The sequence below is a fragment of the Natrix helvetica genome (assembly GCF_964273705.1).
Source record: "Natrix helvetica genome assembly, chromosome: 15".
NCBI lineage: Eukaryota > Metazoa > Chordata > Lepidosauria > Squamata > Natricidae > Natrix > Natrix helvetica.
The window spans coordinates 4,325,495-4,345,819 of NC_138565.1; the positions used below are offsets into that span (position 1 = coordinate 4,325,495).

At 47.9% G+C, this 20,325-nt stretch overlaps 1 protein-coding gene across 4 annotated transcripts in view; it reads right to left on the reverse strand.

Annotated features, from left to right (window-relative positions):
- The window catches only part of TNC (tenascin C), a 62,348-nt gene that overhangs the window by 27,461 nt on the left and 14,562 nt on the right, over positions 1-20,325 (reverse strand). For all 4 annotated transcript variants that reach the window (XM_081967193.1, XM_081967196.1, XM_081967195.1 and 1 more), the window contains exons 3-10: positions 17,178-18,770; positions 15,702-15,965; positions 14,171-14,286; positions 13,928-14,084; positions 12,080-12,349; positions 10,903-11,088; positions 10,046-10,135; positions 7,395-7,658 (exon numbers count right to left, since the gene is read on the reverse strand). In XM_081967193.1, the coding sequence (XP_081823319.1) occupies positions 7,395-7,658; positions 10,046-10,135; positions 10,903-11,088; positions 12,080-12,349; positions 13,928-14,084; positions 14,171-14,286; positions 15,702-15,965; positions 17,178-18,770 (2,940 nt within the window). The remainder of the gene's footprint in view (positions 1-7,394; positions 7,659-10,045; positions 10,136-10,902; positions 11,089-12,079; positions 12,350-13,927; positions 14,085-14,170; positions 14,287-15,701; positions 15,966-17,177; positions 18,771-20,325) is intronic.

Sequence of the window (20,325 nt, forward strand, 5' to 3'; positions counted from 1 at the left end):
CTCACGACTCCTTGGCAACGTGGACGAGAAGGTGAACATACACCTGATATTCAGTTACGGCATTGATAAAGCCATCGGGAGGATTTGGCTTCTGCCAAAGTCTATTTTTACAAGCACTTCATTGAGGTCTTTGGGGGTTTAGATAGATAGATTAACAGAGTTAGAAGGGACCTTGTAGGTCATCTCGTCCAGCCCCCTGCTCAAGCAGGAGATCCTACACCGTTTCTGGCAAATGGCAGTTCAATCTCTTCTTGAAAGTCTCAAGTGATGAAGCTTCCACAACTTCTGAAGGCAACTTCTGTTCCATGGGTTGATTGTTCTCCCTGTCAGGAATGTTCTCCTTATTTCTAAGTTGAATCTCTCCTTGTTCAATTTCCATCTGTTATTCCTTGTCTTGGCCTTCAGGGGATTTGGAAAATAGCTTGACCTCCCCCTCTCTGTGGCAGCCCCTCAAATATTGGAAGGCTGCTATCCTGTCTCCCCTGGTCCTTCTCTTCACTAGACTAGCCATACCCAGTTCCTGAAACTGTTCTTCATATGGTTTAGTCTCCAGTCCCCTCATCATCCTAGTTGCTCTTCTCTGTACTTTTTCTACAGTCTCAACATCTTTCTATAGTGTGGTGACCAAAACTGGATGCAGTACTCTAGGTGTGGTCTTACTAGGGCTTGATAGAGTGGTATTAGCACCTCCCTTGATCTTGATTGTATCCCTCTGTTCATGCAACTTAGGATTGCATTGGCTTGTTTTTGATTGCCACTGCACACTTCTGGTTCCTATTTAGCTGGTTGTCCACTAAGACTCCAAGATCCCTCTCACAGTCACTGCTATTAAGCCTGGTTTCACCCAGTCTCTATGTGTCCTTTTAGTTTTTCTTGCCTAAGTGTAGGACTTGGCTTTTCTCTTCCTTGAATTTCATTTTGTTAGCTAGGACCCAGTGTCCAAGTCTGGCAAGATCCATCTAGATCTTGAGCCTGTCTCCTAAGGTGTTAGCTATTCCTGCCAGCTGACTTCTGCTTTGGGAGCACTTTCCCCCACTGCTGTGGGTCGGCCGTTTAACCATGCAGGACTTGCTCGTTCAAAGGGGTTATGGAATTGTAATAATGAGGCTGTGCCAAGAACGGATGGACACATTCTCTAACATTCATTCTACCCCTAGGGATTTATCTCGGAAGCATGAATGTTTTTCATTTCCCCGTCTGCTTGATCGCTGGCTGTGCAGATCTAGCCAGAAAAATGGTTTTTATCTTACGTCTAAGGAAGGAATGGGCCCTTCCTGCCTTATGTAAAGGAGCCAGATAGATCAGCAGACGCCTATTGGTTTTATCCAGATGTTGGGAGAATATATATAGAGAGCAGCAGGTTACTCTAGGAGGCCCAGGATAGGCTATCTGGCATACAAGAGGAGGAGGAGGGAAGAGGAGGAGGAGGAAAGAGGAGGGAAGAGGAGGAGGAAGAAGTGGAGGAGGAGGAGAAGAGGTGTAGGGTTTCCTCCCTAAGCAGAGGGTCGGACTAGAAGACCTCCAAGGTATCTTCCAACTCGGTTATTCTGTTCTGTTCTATTCTATAAGAAACCATTTGACATGATAAGCAATGTAATCCAATTGCTTGTTTGCTAATTCCTTGAGAAGGAGGAGGAGGAGGAGGAGGAGAAACAGAAGGAGGAGGAGGAGAAGTAGAAGAGGAGGAGAAGCAGAAGAAGCAGAAGCAGGAGGAGAGGAGGAGGAGAAGCAGAAGAAGCAAGAGGAGGAGGAGGAGGAGGAGAAAGAGAGGGAGGAGGAGGAGAAGCAGAAGCAGGAGGAGGAGGAGAAGGAGAAGCAGAAGAAGCAAGAGGAGGAGGAGAAGGAGAAGGAGGAGGAGAAAGAGAGGGAGGAGGAGGAGGAGGAGGAGAAGCAGAAGAAGCAGAAGCAGGACGAGGAGGAGAAGAGGAGGAGGCGGAGGCGGAGGAGGAGGAGGAGGAGGAGGAGGAGAAGAAGAAGAAGAAGAAGAAGAAGAAGAAGAAGAAGAAGAAGAAGAAGAAGAAGAAGAAGAAGAAGAAGAAAAGAAGAGGAGGAGGAGAAAGTAGATTGAGCTGAGGTTTAGATCATGGAAATAAAAAAAAGAAAGCTCATCTACAGTTGGCCTTCAAATTCTTCTCTCTCTCTCTCTCTCTCTCTCTCTCTCTCTCTCTCTCTCTCTCTCTCTCTCTCTCTCTCTCTCTCTCTCTCTCTCTCTCTCTCTCTCTCTCTCTGTGTGTGTGTGTGTGTGTAGAAACACATCCTTCTGTAAAGATTAGAACAATCTGCAACACATCTCTCTTCTGCTTTCCCATCTGGAAACCAAGCAAGCTTTTAAAAAGTTTGTGCCCATTTAAAAATAATAATAAGTTGGATCTACTTCCCCTAAAAACGACATGTTTGGGGTGAAAAGGCAATGGAAAATAAGGGACACGTATCCCACTCTGACAGCTCTCTAGGTGTGTGGTTATAAAAGCTTGTATGTTTTCTCTTCCAAACTTTCCCCTTGGCTATAAACCTCCTGCACGCATCCAAATCTTTCTTTCATCTGGGGTTTTTTTTTGGTAATGGAATAGACTGTTTTGGATTTGGGTCTGGGAAAGCCATTAAAGGAAACATTTCCTTCTTGATGCTCTGTAGGACCCAGAGAAGAAACACTGGAAACGAATCAAGGAGAGAATCAATCTGGAATTAAGGAGAAATTTCCTAAGAGTGGGGACAATTAACCAGTGGAACAGCTTGCCACTAGAAGTTGAGAACTGGAGGTTTTGAAGAAGAGATTTGGACAGCTACGTGTCTGAAATGGTACAAGGTCTCCTGCTTGAGCAGGGGGGCTGGACTAGAAGACCTCCAAGGTCCCTTCCAGCTCTATTCCGATTCTGATTCTGGAAGACTGGATTGAAAATTTAGGACTAATTTGGACGTTGTGTGTGTGTGCTAATTTTCAAGGGGACAAAGCAGTACAGAGAGTCCTGACTATTCCAAATTACAATACCACTGAAAGAAGGGAGTCAGTCATAAATGTTTCACGCTTAGGACCGCTGCAGAATCCCCGTGGTCAGGACCCCGGGCAACTGACTCACATATACGACGGTTGCAGTGTCCCGTGGTCAGGTGGCACCCTTCGGGTAGCCAGCTTCACTTCACAACCGTGTGACTAATTTGACAACCGCAGTGATTCCACTCAACAAAGGTGGCGAAGAAAAATCGTAAAACGGGGCAAAATTTCCCTGGACAGATTTCTTACTTAGCAACATCCATTTTGGGCTCAGTTGTGGTCATAAGTTGAGGGCTACCTGTTGAGTTCTGCCGAGCCTGGCCAGCAGAGGGCGTTCAGGGAGCCCTCTGATTGGCCAAGGCGCGGCTCCAGCCGGCGGGAGAATTGTCGAGATTTCATTGGTTAAGCCGTCTGACAGCTGCAAGTATAAATAGCTGTCAGACGGCCCGCGTTGTGTTCCTGTCAGCTAGTTGTTAGAAGAATAAAACCTGTTGGACTGACAGCCGCCTCAGACTCGTTATTGAGAATCTAACACTGGCGACGAGGACGGGCGACAACACGGACCCTCACACGGTGCCACCAATGGCTTCCAACGCCGTTTTCTCCCCGTTCCGCCCTGAGGCTGAGGCATGGGAAGCTTTTCTCGAACGATTTGAATGCTTCCTCATCGCCCACGACCTCACTAGCCTATCCATGGAACGGAAGAGAGGAATCTTCTTGAACTATTGCGGGCCAGAAATGTTTGCCACAGCCCGGGCTCTAGCTTCCCCGGATCCTGCCCACGCACTGCCGTGGGACGAGCTGATTCTCCGCCTCAAACACCATTACGAGCCCGCCCCATCTCGTTTTGCCCGCCGTCAATACTTCCGTCGCTGCATCCAAAAGGACGGACAAACCATCGCTCAGTATATAGCAGCCCTCCGTGCGGAGGCTATACATTGTGAATTCAGCGATCTCGACGATGCTCTGCTAGAGCAATTTATTTACGGCCTCCGCGACGTCAAACTGCATAGACGGATCCTGGCTCGCCCTGAGCTCACCCTAAAAATTGCAGTCGACGATGCCAGGGCTTACGAAATGGCTGACCAATCCACGCCGGATTTCAGCCACCTCAGCCACCTACCTCCATCTGCCTATCTGCCGCCCTCTTCCTATGCGGCTAATGCCTCAGCCTATGCTCCATCTACAGCTTCCTCGTTCCAAACTGAAGTGGATCACGCCATCGACCGCCTGCAATCACTGTCAACTAGGGACCGCCCAACTCCCCCAATCCTATCACCTCGCATGTCCCGCTGGTTAGAATTCCTCTCCGCATACTCCTACTCCCTTTCCTATAAGCCCGGCGGGCACATTGCCCATGCGGACGCCTTGAGCCGCTGCCCCTTGCCTCTTCCATTGGAAGATCCGGCCCCGACGCACTCTATCTCCCTCATTGCTGATCTCACCTTGCCTGTGTCCGTCACGGACATAGCTCAGGCGTCCCGCGCTGATCCGTTAATACAACGCACTATGGCCGCCGTATCTCGAGGATGGGCAGCCGGCTCTCGTGACCCACTCTTACTGCCCTTCTTTCGCCGACGTTTGGAGCTCTCCATCATGCAGGACTGCCTGCTGTGGGGCTCCCGAGTGGTCATCCCTTCCTCCCTGCGCAGCGTAGTGCTGTCTCGCCTCCATGACGGCCACCCCGGCATAGTCCGCATGAAGGCTCTTGGCCGCGGCTATGTCTGGTGGCCATCCATGGATGCAGACATCACTTCCTATGTCCAGCGCTGCTCGGCCTGCCAGGGTGTCCAGGCTGCCCCTCCTACCTCGCCACCCCGCGAATGGGAACCACCTATGGGCCCATGGAGTCGTTTGCACATCGACTTCATGGGTCCTCTTGAAGGTCACTCATTCCTACTCATAGTGGATGCCTGGTCGAAATGGGTCGAACTCTTCCCAATGACCAGCACCACCTCCAGGTCCACCATCCGCGTTCTCAATGCCCTTTTCACTACTCACGGCCTGCCCGATGTCATAGTTTCGGATAACGGGCCACAATTCTCTTCCTCTGAATTTCTTGCCTTCCTAACCTCTCTCGGCATACGCCATGCCCCCGTTTCTCCACATCACCCTGCCAGCAATGGTCTGGCAGAAAGGGCCGTACGCTCGGCTAAGGATGCGTTTGCCCGCATGTCCGCCCTCCCATGGCCCGAGCGCATCCAGACATACCTTCGTTCCCAACACACCACCCCTTCCTCCTCCACGGGCAAAGCTCCCTCTGAATTACTCATGGGCCGCCGCCTCCGCTCTACCTTAGACCGTCTTAATCCTCTTTTTTCCATTCCTTCCTTCACCCCCTCTACCCCCCCAAGGGCCTTTCTGGTGGGGGAGGAGGTTTTCGCCCGCAATTTCGCAGGGGAGCCAAAGTGGGTACCGGGAAGAGTCACCGAAGTAACAGGGCCCTGTTCTTACAGGGTCCTCCTCCACGATGGGAGATCTTGGCGGCGGCATTTAGACTTGTTACGGAGGCGACCGGCAGAAGATCCAACGCACGCAAACCGCGGACTACCACAACCAGGCCCTGACAACGCCGCCTGCCGGCCCGACTCTGTACAAAATCCTGTCTCCGATTCCGCACATCGCGCTCCCGGTGCGCTGGTTCACTCACCTGTTCAGTTGAATCCGTTCCATGGGGTTGGGCCCGCCGAAGCCGTTCCTCCAGCGAGTCGTCATAGGGGCGGAGCGGACACTCCTTCCACCTCGGACGAAACGCCATCTTCGCTTAGGCGTTCCCAGCGCGTGCGCAGACGCCCAGGCTATCTCGACGATTACGCATGCGCTATCCGGGGGAAAGGGGTGTTGAGTTCTGCCGAGCCTGGCCAGCAGAGGGCGTTCAGGGAGCCCTCTGATTGGCCAAGGCGCGGCTCCAGCCGGCGGGAGAATTGTCGAGATTTCATTGGTTAAGCCGTCTGACAGCTGCAAGTATAAATAGCTGTCAGACGGCCCGCGTTGTGTTCCTGTCAGCTAGTTGTTAGAAGAATAAAACCTGTTGGACTGACAGCCGCCTCAGACTCGTTATTGAGAATCTAACACTACCCGTATTACTGAATTTGGGTTTGCAGACACCAAAAGTGAATGTGTGTGTGTGTGTGTGTGTGTGGGTGTGGGTGTGGGTGTGTTTTAATGCAAATTTCACCCGTTCCAATGATCACTTTTTACATAGACACATACCTAATTTGCTGAAATATATAACACAAACGCACGATATGAGAGGGGGTGGGGAAAAAAGTAACATCCAGATGCTAAAAATGTGCATATTAGCACACAGCTCTTAAACTCTACAGAGTAAAGCTTCGATCTTATTTCTCCTTCAACTGTGAAAACTCCTAAACTTGAGACCAATTTTTCCTCTTGGTGCATAATTTCACTATTTGTTTGAAGATTAAACCCACAATCGTGTGCGTCTGACATTTTATATCGCAGACAATGGGCTGTTGCCCGATTAGTTCAGAATGTGGTTGATTTTGCCCCCAAAATACAGCATATTTCCCCACCCTCCCCCCAAAAAACCCAACCCGTACGGTTTTTATGGTATGTTGACTCTACTTTCTTGGAAGGAAACTAGGAACCAGTTTTCAAGCTAAGATTTATTGAGTGATGCAAACTTTGGAAGATTCCATCCCAGGTGTGGAGCAGTTAAACTGATGTGGAATTTGACCAAGGATGAAGGCATTTGATGAAATGAGGTGCAATTCCCCAAATCTTAAGCCTTTTCAATAAATTTTAAAAAATGTTGGTCTACTACACTCTATCTATTTTGGAGTCTGCGCAAAAGCCCAAATATTAGTTTCCACTGAAAGTGGAAACTCTTCTCTCCCCTGCTTGCGTGTTTGCTTGTATCTACCATGTTGGAAGAACCCGTTGTTGCTATTATATATGTGACTTAAGTGTTATATTATATATAAAGAGACGTTAACGAACCCGGCTGAATCAGTTACCTGTGTGTGCTTTCTGAATTTGATTGCTGCAACCAATTTTAACAGTTTGCCATGGAGGAAGTCACTACGGAAATATCCTTTAGAAAATCGCTCTCGTTCAATAGGGTTCTCCCAGCCAGATGTTTGGGATTTCAATTGCTGGGATTTTTTTTGCAAGGAGAAATTTGGAAGGTAGCTGCTTACACATCTGGAGGACGTCAAAGGTGAGGAACGAGATTTGAGAAGCACACAAAGAAAAGTCTACCTTTGGGACAACCATGACCTAGATAGTTGAGGATCTCCACAGGCAAGGCTAGAGAAGGCATCTCCCTACTTCTCGAAGCATTTAGAGGAGACCAACGTCTTCACACTGGCTCCAGAGAAAAGTGGACAATCAACAGATCTCCCAGTGGACATAAGTGAGGTCAAAGAATCTCACCTACCTGTAGAACCGGTGACAGTTGAAGGCTTACTCTTGAGTCTGCCTTTTTCAGCCACGAGGGTGATGGTGTATTCCATCCCAGCATCTAGTGACCGGAGGATGTAGGATGTGCTATCAGCTGGAATCTCAATTTCATTCTTCTTCCCCAGTGGGGTGACGTAAGTAAGGCGGTAGCGGTTAATTTTGGCCAAGGGTCTCTTCCAACGTACAGTAAAAGCAGTTTCAGTAGGATCTACGACCTCCAGGTCCTTGGGACTATCCAGATCTGTGTATGAGAAGGAAGGATTTTTTGACTATTAGGTCCCTGAAATGGAATATATACCATGTTTTTCAGAGTATAACCTTTTCCCCCACTAAAAGAGGGTGAAAATTTGGGTGTGTCTTATACACTTAATGTAGCCTCACCTACCCACCGCCCCCAACCCTCGGGCCTCTGCCTCCCAGCCATTTACCTCCTTGCAGCAAACGGGGAAAATGGGGCTTGCAGAGGCTGCAATAGGCTATTGCAATCCCTGCAGCCTGAAACAGCTGATGATCGGGAGGCCCAGGCTGAAACTGAAAGTGAAACTTGCTGTATGCTCCACAGGGCAAATTGCTGGGAGGCAGAGGCAGATTTTTTTTTCTTGTGCTAATCAGGCTGTTTGCTGATTGCTGCAAGGAGGTAAGTCAATAACTGTAAATGCCTATTCATATTTATAACGGTCACTGTGTCTTGGGATCCTGCGGTCTTTTTTTGGGTGTGTGTCACCTTCTGACTGTCCTTGTGTCTAGTCGTTCTGGTGTGCAGTGCCCAATAGCGCCATTTTGAGGGTAGGAGTTGAAACAATTTATGTGCAGGATGTGAGGGGCTTGTAAACATTTTCGCAGGACCTCTTTTGGACTCAATGGAAGGCAGGTGGGTAGCCATGGTTTTTTTCCTGCAGTCCTAATTCTCCTCTGAAGTCCGTGTCTGTCTTGTTGGGTTGCAGAGCCAAACCAGACAGTTATAGATGGCAGACAACGGTCATATTACACAGGCTGCCCAGGAAAAATAAATCCATTGTGGAACCCACAGCGAGAGCCTGTGGTTTGGTTGCCCCCATTATATTCCCCGTATGGAACATTTCTCTTACGCAAGAGACAGTGGTGAAGAAAGGAAAGTCCATGAGCTCAAAACTGGCTCACCAACACACCATGGTTAGCCACAAGTAGACCGGTGACATTTAGCTCCATCCAAATGACTCTTATGTGGGAAGAAGATGTGCATTTCCTGTCCATGTCCGAGTCTTCTCTTTTCTCTTTCCCACTCCAAATTAAGGAGGGCGAGAAAGCTGATTTCAGTCTCCCCCCCCCAGTCTAAACTGCACGTTCAGGCTTAACTCTGGCTCAGGAACGCAACTCTACCAAGTCCCCATCGCTTTCTTTCTGTCTTTCCACTCATTTTGCTGGTTTGGCTCACTTTTGTGAGCGGTCTAATGCGTTTCCTATAATTATCTTTTGACCAATCAGAAAAGTCTCTTTGTTGGAGCCTCTGGGCCAGTTCTGTGAATTATGTCAAAGGGGGAGGTGGAAAGGAGGGGAGGGAGGAGGAGGAGGAGGGTTTGAGTAACCTTAATGAAAAGCCTTGGGAACATCATTTGCCCGCACAGCATTTCATCAAAATGATCTTTGCTCCTTCTGCCAAATCTTGAGAACAGACGTTAAGCAGAGCAGAGTAATAAATGTGCATTTAATTATCGTCAAGCCTTCCTCAAAGAATTCCACGGTGGATGCTACCTTTCTTGCTTAGACTTTGCGGATGAGTATCTGTCATCAATATTTCCCATTCTAAGCAGATGGAGATTATAAAGAGCTACGCTTGAACTGAAAGTTTGGAGAACACGTTCTCCATCTTATTAATGATAGGGCCGAGGGGATAGGATGAGAAGTTGAAGCTTAGAGATCTCCTGTCCAGGTTTGGAGAATTTGTGTCTGGGCTGCCTAAGGAAAAGAAAGCTGTGCTATCAAAAGAAAAGAATATTTGTAGGTCAGGCCTGAACTGCGAGGTCCTTGTGTTCTCGGAGCTTGATGGTTTTCTTACAGATGTTCCATGACCCAACTAGGTAACATCATCAGTGCTAGAAGGGAGCAGGGATTGTGGAGAGGAGGAGGAAGTGAAAGAGGAAGAGGAGGAGGAAGAGGAGGAGAAGGGAAGGACTGTGAGTCCTTGTGATCTCTGAGCTTGGTGGTTTTCTTGTAGATGTTTCATGAGCCAACTAGGTAATATCATCAATGCTAGAAAGGAATGGGGATTGCAGGGAGGGGGAGGAAGAGGAAGATGAGGAGTTGGAGGAGGAAGACAAAGAGGAGGAGGAGGGAAGGATTGTGGGCCCTTGGTGCTCTCTGACTTGGTGGTTTTCGTGCAGATGTTTCATGAGCTAGCTAGGTAATATCATCAATGTTAGAAGATAATGGGGATTGCAGGAAGGAGGAGGAAGAGGAAGACGAAGAGGAGGAGGAGGAAGATGAAGAGGAGGAAGAGGAGGAAAGTACTGTGGGTCCTTGGTGCTCCCTGAGCTTGGTGAGTCTCTTTTAGCTTGCTAAACTAGATTCAATGCATTGTCCTAAGCCTCCAGACCTTTCGCAGGACTTTCCTTTCTTCCTTTCTTCACATAATGAACGAATCGTTCTTACCGGTGCCAGCATTGATGGTAGACGGAAAACTCTCTTTGTCGTCTTTCACCGAGGTTACGCCAATGCCGTATTCCGTTCCCGGTCTCAGGCCTTAAAAGAATGGATAATTATTAATATTGCTTCTAATAAAACAGTTTCTCTCCCCCACCCCAAAGCAGTAATTCCCACAACACTGTCAAATTATTTACTAAGTCTGCACTACTATTAATCTTCTCTTCCTTCCTAGTATCTGTCTCTCCCCATTTATGACTATAACCGTGTTGCTTGTGTCTTTCAATTTATATTGTTTTTATTTGTTTCCTAGTATGATTTGATAGCTTATTAGTAACCTTGACTATCCCTAAGTGTTGTATCTTATGATACTTGATGAATGTATTCTTTTATTTTTCTTTATGTACACTGAGAGCATCTGCGCCAAAGACAAATTCCTTGTGTGTCTCTTATTCTGTTCTGTTCTGTCCTGTTCTATTCTATTCCTTATTCCATTCTATTCTATTCTATTCCTTATTCCATTCCATTATATTCTATTCCTTATTCTATTCTGTTCTGTTCTGTTCCGTTCCGTTCCATTCCTTATTCCATTCCGCTCTATTCTATTCCTTATTCTATTTCATTCTACTCCACTCCACTCCACTCCATTCCATTCTATTCTATTCCTTATTCCATTCCATTCCACTCCACTCCACTCCACTCCACTCTATTCCATTCCATTCTATTGATCTCATTGTATGGACAGGTTGCTCATGGAGCATTCCAATGTGTGATCAAAGCAACATCCTTCAGTTGCCTGCCCTCCAAATCACGCATGGGTTGACATCTGTTGAGCAATAGCTTCAGGGACTTCCTGAAAGTCCTACCAGAGAGTGTAACTTTGGAGGTGGCCTGGTTGCTTCTGGGCACTGTGACCTCAGCGTGATCTCCACCAGAGAGAGGGGCATATTTGATCCTGTAGACATCTGGCATGGCTTGGCTGTTTTTCCACTCCAGAGTGATTGTGTGGTCCGTCTGAGAAATGCGCCTCAGGTTTTGGGGAGCATCCAGATCTGAGAGGAAAGAGAGAAAGAAATTGAACTTCCTCTGTTGACATCGGATATCAGCCCCAAACCATGAAACAAACTCCACTGGAAAGCTAAAACTACTTTTATTGAAACTGGCTAGGATAAGAGAATCTTGCAAGTCTGATTATGCTTCTTATATTTCAGCTAGTTCAAAACCCGGCGTTGCCCGGGTATTTATTTATTGGGGGGAAATGTCCAGACCAAATGTAATTTCTAATGTTGGATTTTCCCCCTTACCAGAGGGAGAGCCCCCTTGTGGAGTACTGTGAAGTCATTTCCAGGCAACTCCACTGTGCTGTACAGTAGAAGCCATTTTACGGCAGTACGGTAGAAGCCATTTGAAGGCACAACAGGCTGCATCTTAACAAGGCACGCATCCTGAGGGGTGTCTTACCCCCCACAGTATTTGTTTCCAGAGAGTAAGTCATCTGTGTACTAAGTTTGGTTGCAATTGCTTGAGGGGTTCCAGAATTATGCTGGAACATACACACATACAGAGAGCCATTGAGATAGATAGATATGGATGGATAGATGGATAGATAGATAGATATAGGTGAGGTAGATAGATAGATAGATAGATAGATAGATAGATAGATAAAGAGAGAGAGAGAGAGAGATGAGATAGATATGGATGGATGGATGGATGGATGGATGGATGGATAGATAGATAGATAGATAGATAGATAGATAGATAGATGATAGATAGATAGATAGATAGATAGATAAATAGATAGATAGATGTAAATGTATAAGCATAGGTATAGGCATAGGCATAGGTGGTTGGGTAGTTTAGGGGCAGGGAATTTTTGGGTGGGTGGGTGGGGTGTTTGGGGATTGTCATGTGTGTTGGGCCTGGTCTCTGGGTGTTATGTGAATTTCGTTGTATGTGTAAACTGTATATATACGTGTAATGACAATAAAGAAAAGTAAAGAAACTTACTCAAAAGCAAAACACCCCCCCCCCCACATTTCATACCTGTGACAAAGGTTTCGGTGATGGGGTCACTCGCCATAGGTCCCCGCCGAGACACGAGGGTCACTTCGTATTCCATGTGTGGCTTCAGATTTCCAATGGAATACTGGCTTTCATCTTCAGAGAGGTCAATGGACGTGCGGTCCCCTGGGGTATCTTTGGGCCCATAAGTCAGCTCAAGTCCGTCAATCTCAGCTAAGGGTCTGAACCATGTTATGAGGACGGTCGTGTCGGTAACATCCTTTGCTTCAATCTGGGTTGGGGCATCCAGTTCTTGGAAGAAAAAACAAGACAAGGCAAAGATTTAACACACCCAAATACACAACAATCCCATCATTAAAAAGAAAAAAAAATAGAATTGGAAAAGGGTTGTGGAGTGGAACAAGATTTCTTTGAAAGAAAACCCACACATTTTCACCTGGAGTAAGTTTTCCTTTATATCAGTCGCCCCCAAATTCTTCAACTTATTAGCTGTTTCTTCACTGACATCCCCAGACATTTCTTACATGGAAATCTATATATACTGTATATAAAAGCCAAATACTATTCACTCATCACAAAATCTCTAGAACCGTAAAGCCTAATAACTTGAAATTTGGCACAAGCAGTATGTCCCTCTTGTCTTCTTGGTGCTCCCTAAGAAAGGACTTTTTGAAATGACCATCAGATGATTAGTATTTCTTATGCAGTAATTAACACGGTCTGATGCTAAGGAGTTCTACTCCCCCTCCCCACCTGAAAAGAACTCTGTGCCAACTGCCAGTTGCCTCACATTCTGTTACCTCAGTTCAAACTGGCAGACGTTCCACTCCTTCACTCAGGAGCGGTCTGGGGCTCCTTACAGTGCTAAACGTCGGTACCTCAGCAAAATGTCTATGCCTTCCACCTAGACTCAAGGCGGTGGGAGCGATATTCCATTATGTGTTTTAATCACCGACCACCGCTGAGCCAACGGATTCTGAACCGAATTTCTCCTGCATAGCCCGATCACATAGTTTCGTCGTGAAGAACGGGTATCCAGCTAGTAATTGAATAAATACTATCTTCACTAACCGTACTGTGAATAAGGACAACAACTATGGATCACTTGGATATGCTCATTGACCCTTGGCATCACTGCTGATCACTTTGAAGAATTCTGCTCTACCTTTCTTCCCATGTTTTCTTCTCTTTCCTTTTTAGCAATTAAATAGAGTCCTTTCTCTTCCAAATTACATGCTGTCCTATTTCTAAAAAGGCAAAGAAAAGGAGGGCTCTGCAGATGTCAAACCAATCTGATGGCACTCTGAATGGAATCGGCTCTCCATTTTGGGGCAGTGTCAGGGTTCTGACGGACGCCCTAATTAAATCGTGAGCCTCGAGCCAAGCTTCAAAACAAATCCAGTTATTTATTAGGAGCAACATGTCGGCACATACCCAAGTGAAGCCAGCTCTGACCCCACGTAATTTACGGCTCAATTATGACCCTGTTTCCCCCAGGGTGTCTCATAAATTACATTCTCCAACAGAGCACTTTCGCAGGCTGTAGAGATCGCACCCTTCCAACTGTTGCAGGTTACCTAGGATACAGCCTTGAGAAAGGTACGCGTGGGATGTGTTTCTGGTGGTGGCTGCTGGAGTGGATGTAAATGGTGGAATCAGAACTGATCGTTCCAAATCAGGAATGGATTACTACCTTCCGAGAAAAGATGCATTGTCCCATCTCCTGGTGCTCCTAACCATCTTTTTGATTTGATTAAAAGCCCTCAACGGACGGTTGCAGTGATGATCTCCGACAATCGCTGCAAGCAGAAGAAGACACTATGGGCTTTCTCTCAATCCCTTGGTTGAGGCACCTCCACGGCTACTTACTTGTGGTTACAATTCTTGACACAGCCGGTCCTCTGGTCTCATTCTTCACGACAACCAGAGATACATTATACCGCTGTCCTGGGGCAAGGCCTTGTTGCAGGTAGGTTGTTTGAGGGCTCTTCAGACTGCTTCGGATAGCCCCGTTGTCTTCCTCTTTCTGCAACGCAAAAAACATCAAAATGAGGAAACAGGAAGGGAGGCGGAAAAGGAAAGCAGGATATCCCAGGGCGGAATCCTTCTTACCATGCTTCTAAAGATAATCTCCCACCCATGGAAAGGGAAATTAAAGGCATCCCATTCAACGTCCACGGAGGTCTCTTTAACTGATTTGAACTTCAGGCCGTCGGGGGCAGGCAAGTCTGGAAACCAGAAGCAGAAGGAAAGAAGACTATTTCAGCACAGATCCAAATGATTCGTTTTATATCTTGACCCTTTTAGAACAGAATAAACAGAGTTGGAAGGGACCTTGGAGGTCTTCTAGTCCAACCCCCTGCTTAGGCAGGAAACCCTACACCACTTCAGACAAATGGATATCCAATCTCTTAAAAACTTCCAATTTTGGAGCGTTCACAACTTCTGGTGGCAAGTTGTCCCACTGATCAATTGTTCTAACTATTTCTCCTTATTTCCAGGTTGAATGTCTCCTTGATTGCTTCATGTCCTACCCTCAGGTGCTTTGGAGAATAGCTTGACTCCTTCTTCTTTGGGGCAGCCTCTGAGATTTTGGAAGACTGCTATCATGTCTCCTCTAGTCCTTTCTTTCATCAAACTAGACATATCCAGTTCCTGCTACCGTTCTTCCTATGTTTTAGCCTCCAGTCCCCTCATCCTCTTGGTTGCTCTTCTCTGCACTCTTTCTAGAGTCTCCACATCTTTTCTACATCGTGGCGACCAAAATGCCGTATTCCAAGTGTGGCCTTACCAAGGCCTTATAAAGTGATACTAACACTTCTCGTGATCTTGATTCTATCCCTCTGTTGATGCAGCCTAGAACTGTGTTGGCTTTTTGGGCAGCTGCTGCCCACGGCTGGCTCCTATTTAAATGGTTGTCCACTTGGACTCCAAGATCCCTCTCACAGTTACTACTATTGAGCAAGGTGCCACTTATACTGTACCTGTGCATTTGGTGTTTCTTGCCTAAATATAGAACCTTACTTCTTTCACCATTACATTTCATTTTGATAGATAGCGCCCAATGTATGTCTAATTTAATGAAAAGAAGGACCAGGGAGTGACATGTTAGCCGTCTTCCAATATTTGAGGGGTTGCCCCAAAGAAGGGGTCAACTTATTCTCCAAAGTACCTGAAGGGCAGGACAAGAAGCAACAGATGGAAACTAATCAAGGAGAGAAGCAACTTAGAAGTAAGGAGGAATTTTCTGACTATGAGTGGAATGGCTCGCCTTCAAACATCATGGATGTTCCAAAACTGGGGGCTTTTAAGAAGAGATTGGACAACCGTTTGTCTGAAATGGTATATGGTCTCCTGCTTGAGCAGGGGGTGGACTAGAAGACCTCCAAAGTCTCTTCCAGTTCTGTTATTCTGTTATAATTGGGATCATTTGGTAAATCATGATTACATTAAGTAGGGTGAAGATGTCAATATGAACCACACCCAAAATCTGGAGATACCTTAAGCCTAGCTTGTGTTGGATGCTCAACCTCTTCTATCAACAGTTACTTCAGGTCACACAAAACGTACAGGCTAACTGATGTAGCATAATCATACCAAATTTAACAACATCAATGACTCACTTGGCCTTTAAAGTACTTACAAGTGGCAATCCGGGCATTAATGGGTATGCTTTTTTTGTTCCTTAGGATGGCAAAAACACGGATGAAATATTCCACACCAGGTTCTAACTCCTGGATGGTGGCCGATGTTTTGTTTCCAGGCACCCGAAACCGAAGTTCTAAGCCATCGGTGCCCGTTGGAATGTAGCTGATGAGATATTCACTGACGACATTTTCATTCGCCCATTCCAAGTTGATGGTTTTGTCGGTCACTTCCGTCACCGTCAAATCCTTTGGAGGAGATACTGTCGTGAAGATGTGAAGAAGAAAAATTTTAAAAATGCAGCAATTTTTGCAGACTATAAGACGCACCGGAGTATAAGACGCACCATGATTTTGACGAGGTAAATTTTTTTAAAAAAGGTTTTGCACTCTGCAAGCCTCCTAAACTCTCTGCACGCCTCGGTTTTTGTGAAAAATGGGGCACGCAGAGAGTTTGAGAGGCCTGCAAAGTGCTCCTGGGGGCTGAGGGGAGGGCCAGTTTTTTTGTGAAAATGGGCCCTTTTTTGCAAACAAAACAAGGCACGCATAGGCTTTAGGAGGCTTGTAGAGTGCTCCTGGGGACTAGTGGGGGCAAAAACGAGCAAAAACGGCCCATTTTCCATTCATTTTTGCCCTCCCCAGTCTGCAGGAGCACTTCGCAGGCCCCCCAAACCCCCTGCATGTCCATTTTTGCAAAGGGGGCGGGGATTTGGGATGCCAAAAATGCTGTATTCAGTGTATAAGACACACCCATATTTTCACCCTCTTTTTTGGGGGAAAAAGGTGCGTCTTCTACTCCAAAAAATATGGTAGTCACCAGAGAAGTCCAAGAAGGACCTAAGGACCCAGCAAAAAATTATGGAATCTACCAGCTGGAGCTATAAATGTAGAGTTATCAGCCCTCTTCTCCCCAAGGCAAGGGTAGGCTGCTGGGGGTTTGCAGGGATTCGGGAAAACCTCTAGCTAAGTTTCTGTGCAGTTCAAAGAACCCCCAAGTCCCACTTCTGGATGGCCTCGCCCACATCACGCTGCCCTGCCAAGAGTCCCCACATGGCTCATTTTGGATGCAGGTAACAGTAGGTGCCCACAAGGCTCAGGGAGGGCAAACAATTGGCCTACTGGAAGTTCAGGAAGGCAGGAAATGGGCCATTTCTGGCCTCCAGGTGGCCTTTGGAGCTTGGAGATGCTGTTTTCGCCCTCCCGGAGTCTCGAGGAAAGCGTCCGGAGCCCGGGGAGGGCAACATCCCCTCCTGCAGTGCAGGAGGCCAACTGGGCATCGCCCACCATGGCCATGCCCAGCCGGCAACCAGGCAAAGAACCCCTTGCTAAAAATTTTAAAGCCCACCCTGTCTACAAGTGTCATTATTCTCAAGATGGTATGAACGTGTCGGATGGAGATTATAGGAACTGCACAAGGGGAACCACATCTAGATTCTCCATGCGTCCTCTCAACTCTGTGATTCGGTAGAACTTACCATCTGAACAGTCGGCACCTATGAAGCCTTCTTCACAGACACATTGCCCGGCTACACAACGACCAAGATCGTTGCAGTTGTTGGGGCAGGACTGCTCAGCACAAGCAGGGCCTTCATATCCTTCGTCACATAGGCACACGCCATCAATGCACTGCCCTCTGTTGTTGCAGTCGTTGGGGCACTTCCGTTGGCCACAGTCTATGCCGGTGAAGCCCTCGTCGCAGACACACTGTCCATTCAGACAACGGCCTCGGTCGTTGCAGTTGTTGACGCAAGAGAGCTCCCCACAGTCCTCCCCAAGGAAGCCTTCATTGCATTCACAGACCCCGTTGACACAGCGGCCGCGATGGTTGCAGTCCTGGGGGCAGGTCAGTTCTGAGCAGTCTTCAGCGGTGTACCCTTCGTCACACACGCATTGCCCGTCAACGCAGCGCCCGTGGTCATTGCAGTCATTGGGGCACCGCAGTTCATTGCAATCAGGGCCCATGAAAGCTTCTTCACATACACACTGGCCGTCCACACATTTCCCCCGCTTGTGGCAATCATTGGGACACCTGCGCTGGCTGCAGTCCTCACCCACAAAGCCTTCATCGCAGACACACTGCCCTTTGACGCACTGGCCGCGGTTGTGGCAGTCATGGAGGCATCTCAGATCCCCGCAATCCTCCCCCATGTAATCCTCAGCGCAGTGACATTTCCCACCAACACACCGGCCATGGTTGTTGCAATCCTTGGGGCATCTTACTTGACTACAATCCTCCCCCATGAAGGCTTCGTCACACATGCACTGACCATTCACGCACTGCCCCCGGTTTTGGCAGTCATTGAGACACCTCACCTCGCCACAGTCTGGTCCCAAGAAGCCTTCATTGCACACACATTGCCCATTGACGCAGCGTCCCTGGTTGTGACAGTCATTGGGACACCTCTGTAGAGAGCAGTCATCTCCAGTGAATCCTTCATTGCACAAACACACCCCGTTCTCACAGTGACCGTTAGGGTGACAGTCGTTTGGACAGGCCAGGTCCCCACAGTCCTCACCAGTGAACCCGGTTTCGCAGTAGCAGGTGCCGTTGATGCAACGACCCCGGTCATAGCAATCGTTGGGGCAAATGAGCTCACTGCAGTCCTCACCCGTGTAGCCTTCGTCACAAACGCACTCCTCTTCCACGCAGCGCCCCCGGTTGTTGCAGTTGTTAAGGCAAAGGGATTGGCTGCAGTCCACCCCGGTGAAACCTTCCATGCAGATGCATTGTCCATTCACGCAATTGCCGTACTCACTGCAGGGCACCAAGCAGACCTCGAGCCCGCAGTCGTCCCCGGCGTAACCATCGAAACACACACATTTCCCGTCCACGCATTTGCCTTGATCGTTGCAGTCCCCAGGACAGGCCAGCTCTCCACAATCGTAGCCGGTGTAACCATAATCACAAATACACTGCCCGTTGATGCACTGGCCCCTCTCGTTACAGTTCTGTGAGCATTCTGGTTCGGAGCAATTTGGTCCTTTCCACCCCTGTTCACAGATGCAACCACAAATGTCGTTGCTGTAGTTTCCTCGTCCACTGCAGTAGGGAGTAGCATCGATGGTACCTGTCCGAATAAAATAGCACTTAGACTTATATACTGCTTTACAGTATATAAGTATGTACAATATATAGATACAAAAGTATATATGTAAGTAGATAAATAAATATAAGGGACACGGTGGCTCAATGGCTGTGACACTGAGCTTGTCGATCAGAAGGTCGGCAATTCAGCAGTTTGAATCCCAAGTGCCATGTCACAGAGTGAGCTCCCGTTACTTCTCCCACCTTTTGCCAACCTAGCAGTTGAAAACCACATAAAAATGCAAGTACAAGAATAGGAACCACCTTTGGTGGGAAGGTAATAGTCCCAGCTGATCAGGAGGGAATGGAGATTTTGCAGTATCCTTCCCCTGGAGCAGGGAGGGAATAGAGATTTTGCAGTATCCTTCCCCTGGAGCAGGGAGGGAATAGAGATTTTACAATATCCTTCCCCTGGAGTGGGGAGGGAATGGAGATTTTGCAGTATCCTTCCCTTGGAGTGGGGAGGGAATGGAGATTTTGCAGTATCCTTCCCTTGGAGTGGGGAAGGAAAGGAGATTTTGCAGTATCCTTCCCCTGGAGTGGGGAAGGAAAGGAGATTTTGCAGTATCCTTCCCCTGGAGTGGGGAGGGAATGGAGATTTTGCAGTATCCTTCCCTTGGAGTGGGGAGGGAATGGAGATTTTGCAGTATCCTTCCCTTGGAGTGGGGAGGGAATGGAGATTTTGCAGTATCCTTCCCCTGGAGTGGGGAGGGAATGGGGATTTTGCAGTATCCTTCCCCTGGAGTGGGGAGGGAATGGAGATTTTGCAGTATCCTTCCCCTGGAGTGGGGAGGGAATGGGGATGTTACAGTATCCTTCCCCTGGAGTGGGGAGGGAATGGAGATTTTGCAGTATCCTTCCCTTGGAGTGGGGAGGGAATGGAGATTTTGCAGTATCCTTCCCCTGGAGTGGGGAGGGAATGGGGATTTTGCAGTATCCTTCCCCTGGAGTGGGGAGGGAATGGAGATTTTGCAGTATCCTTCCCCTGGAGTGGGGAGGGAATGGAGATTTTGCAGTATCCTTCCCTTGGAGTGGGGAGGGAATGGAGATTTTGCAGTAACCTTGCCCTGGAGTGGAGAGGGAATGGAGATTTTGCAGTATCCTTCCCCTGGAGCAGGGAGGGAATAGAGATTTTGCAGTATCCTTCCCCTGGAGTGGGGAGGGAATGGAGATTTTGCAGTATCCTTCCCCTGGAGTGGGGAGGGAATGGAGATTTTGCAGTATCCTTCCCCCAGGAGTGGGGAGGGAATGGAGATTTTGCAGTATCCTTCCCCTGGAGTGGGGAGGGAATGGAGATTTTGCAGTATCCTTCCCCTGGAGTGGGGAGGGAATGGAGATTATGCAGTATCCTTCCCCTGGAGTGGGGAGGGAATGGGGATTTTGCAGTATCCTTTACCTGGAGTGGGGAGGGAATGGAGATTTTGCAGTATCCTTCCCCTGGAGTGCGGAGGGAATGGAGATTTTGCAGTATCCTTCCCTTGGAGTGGGGAGGGAATGGGGATTTTGCAGTAACCTTGCCCTGGAGTGGGGAGGGAATG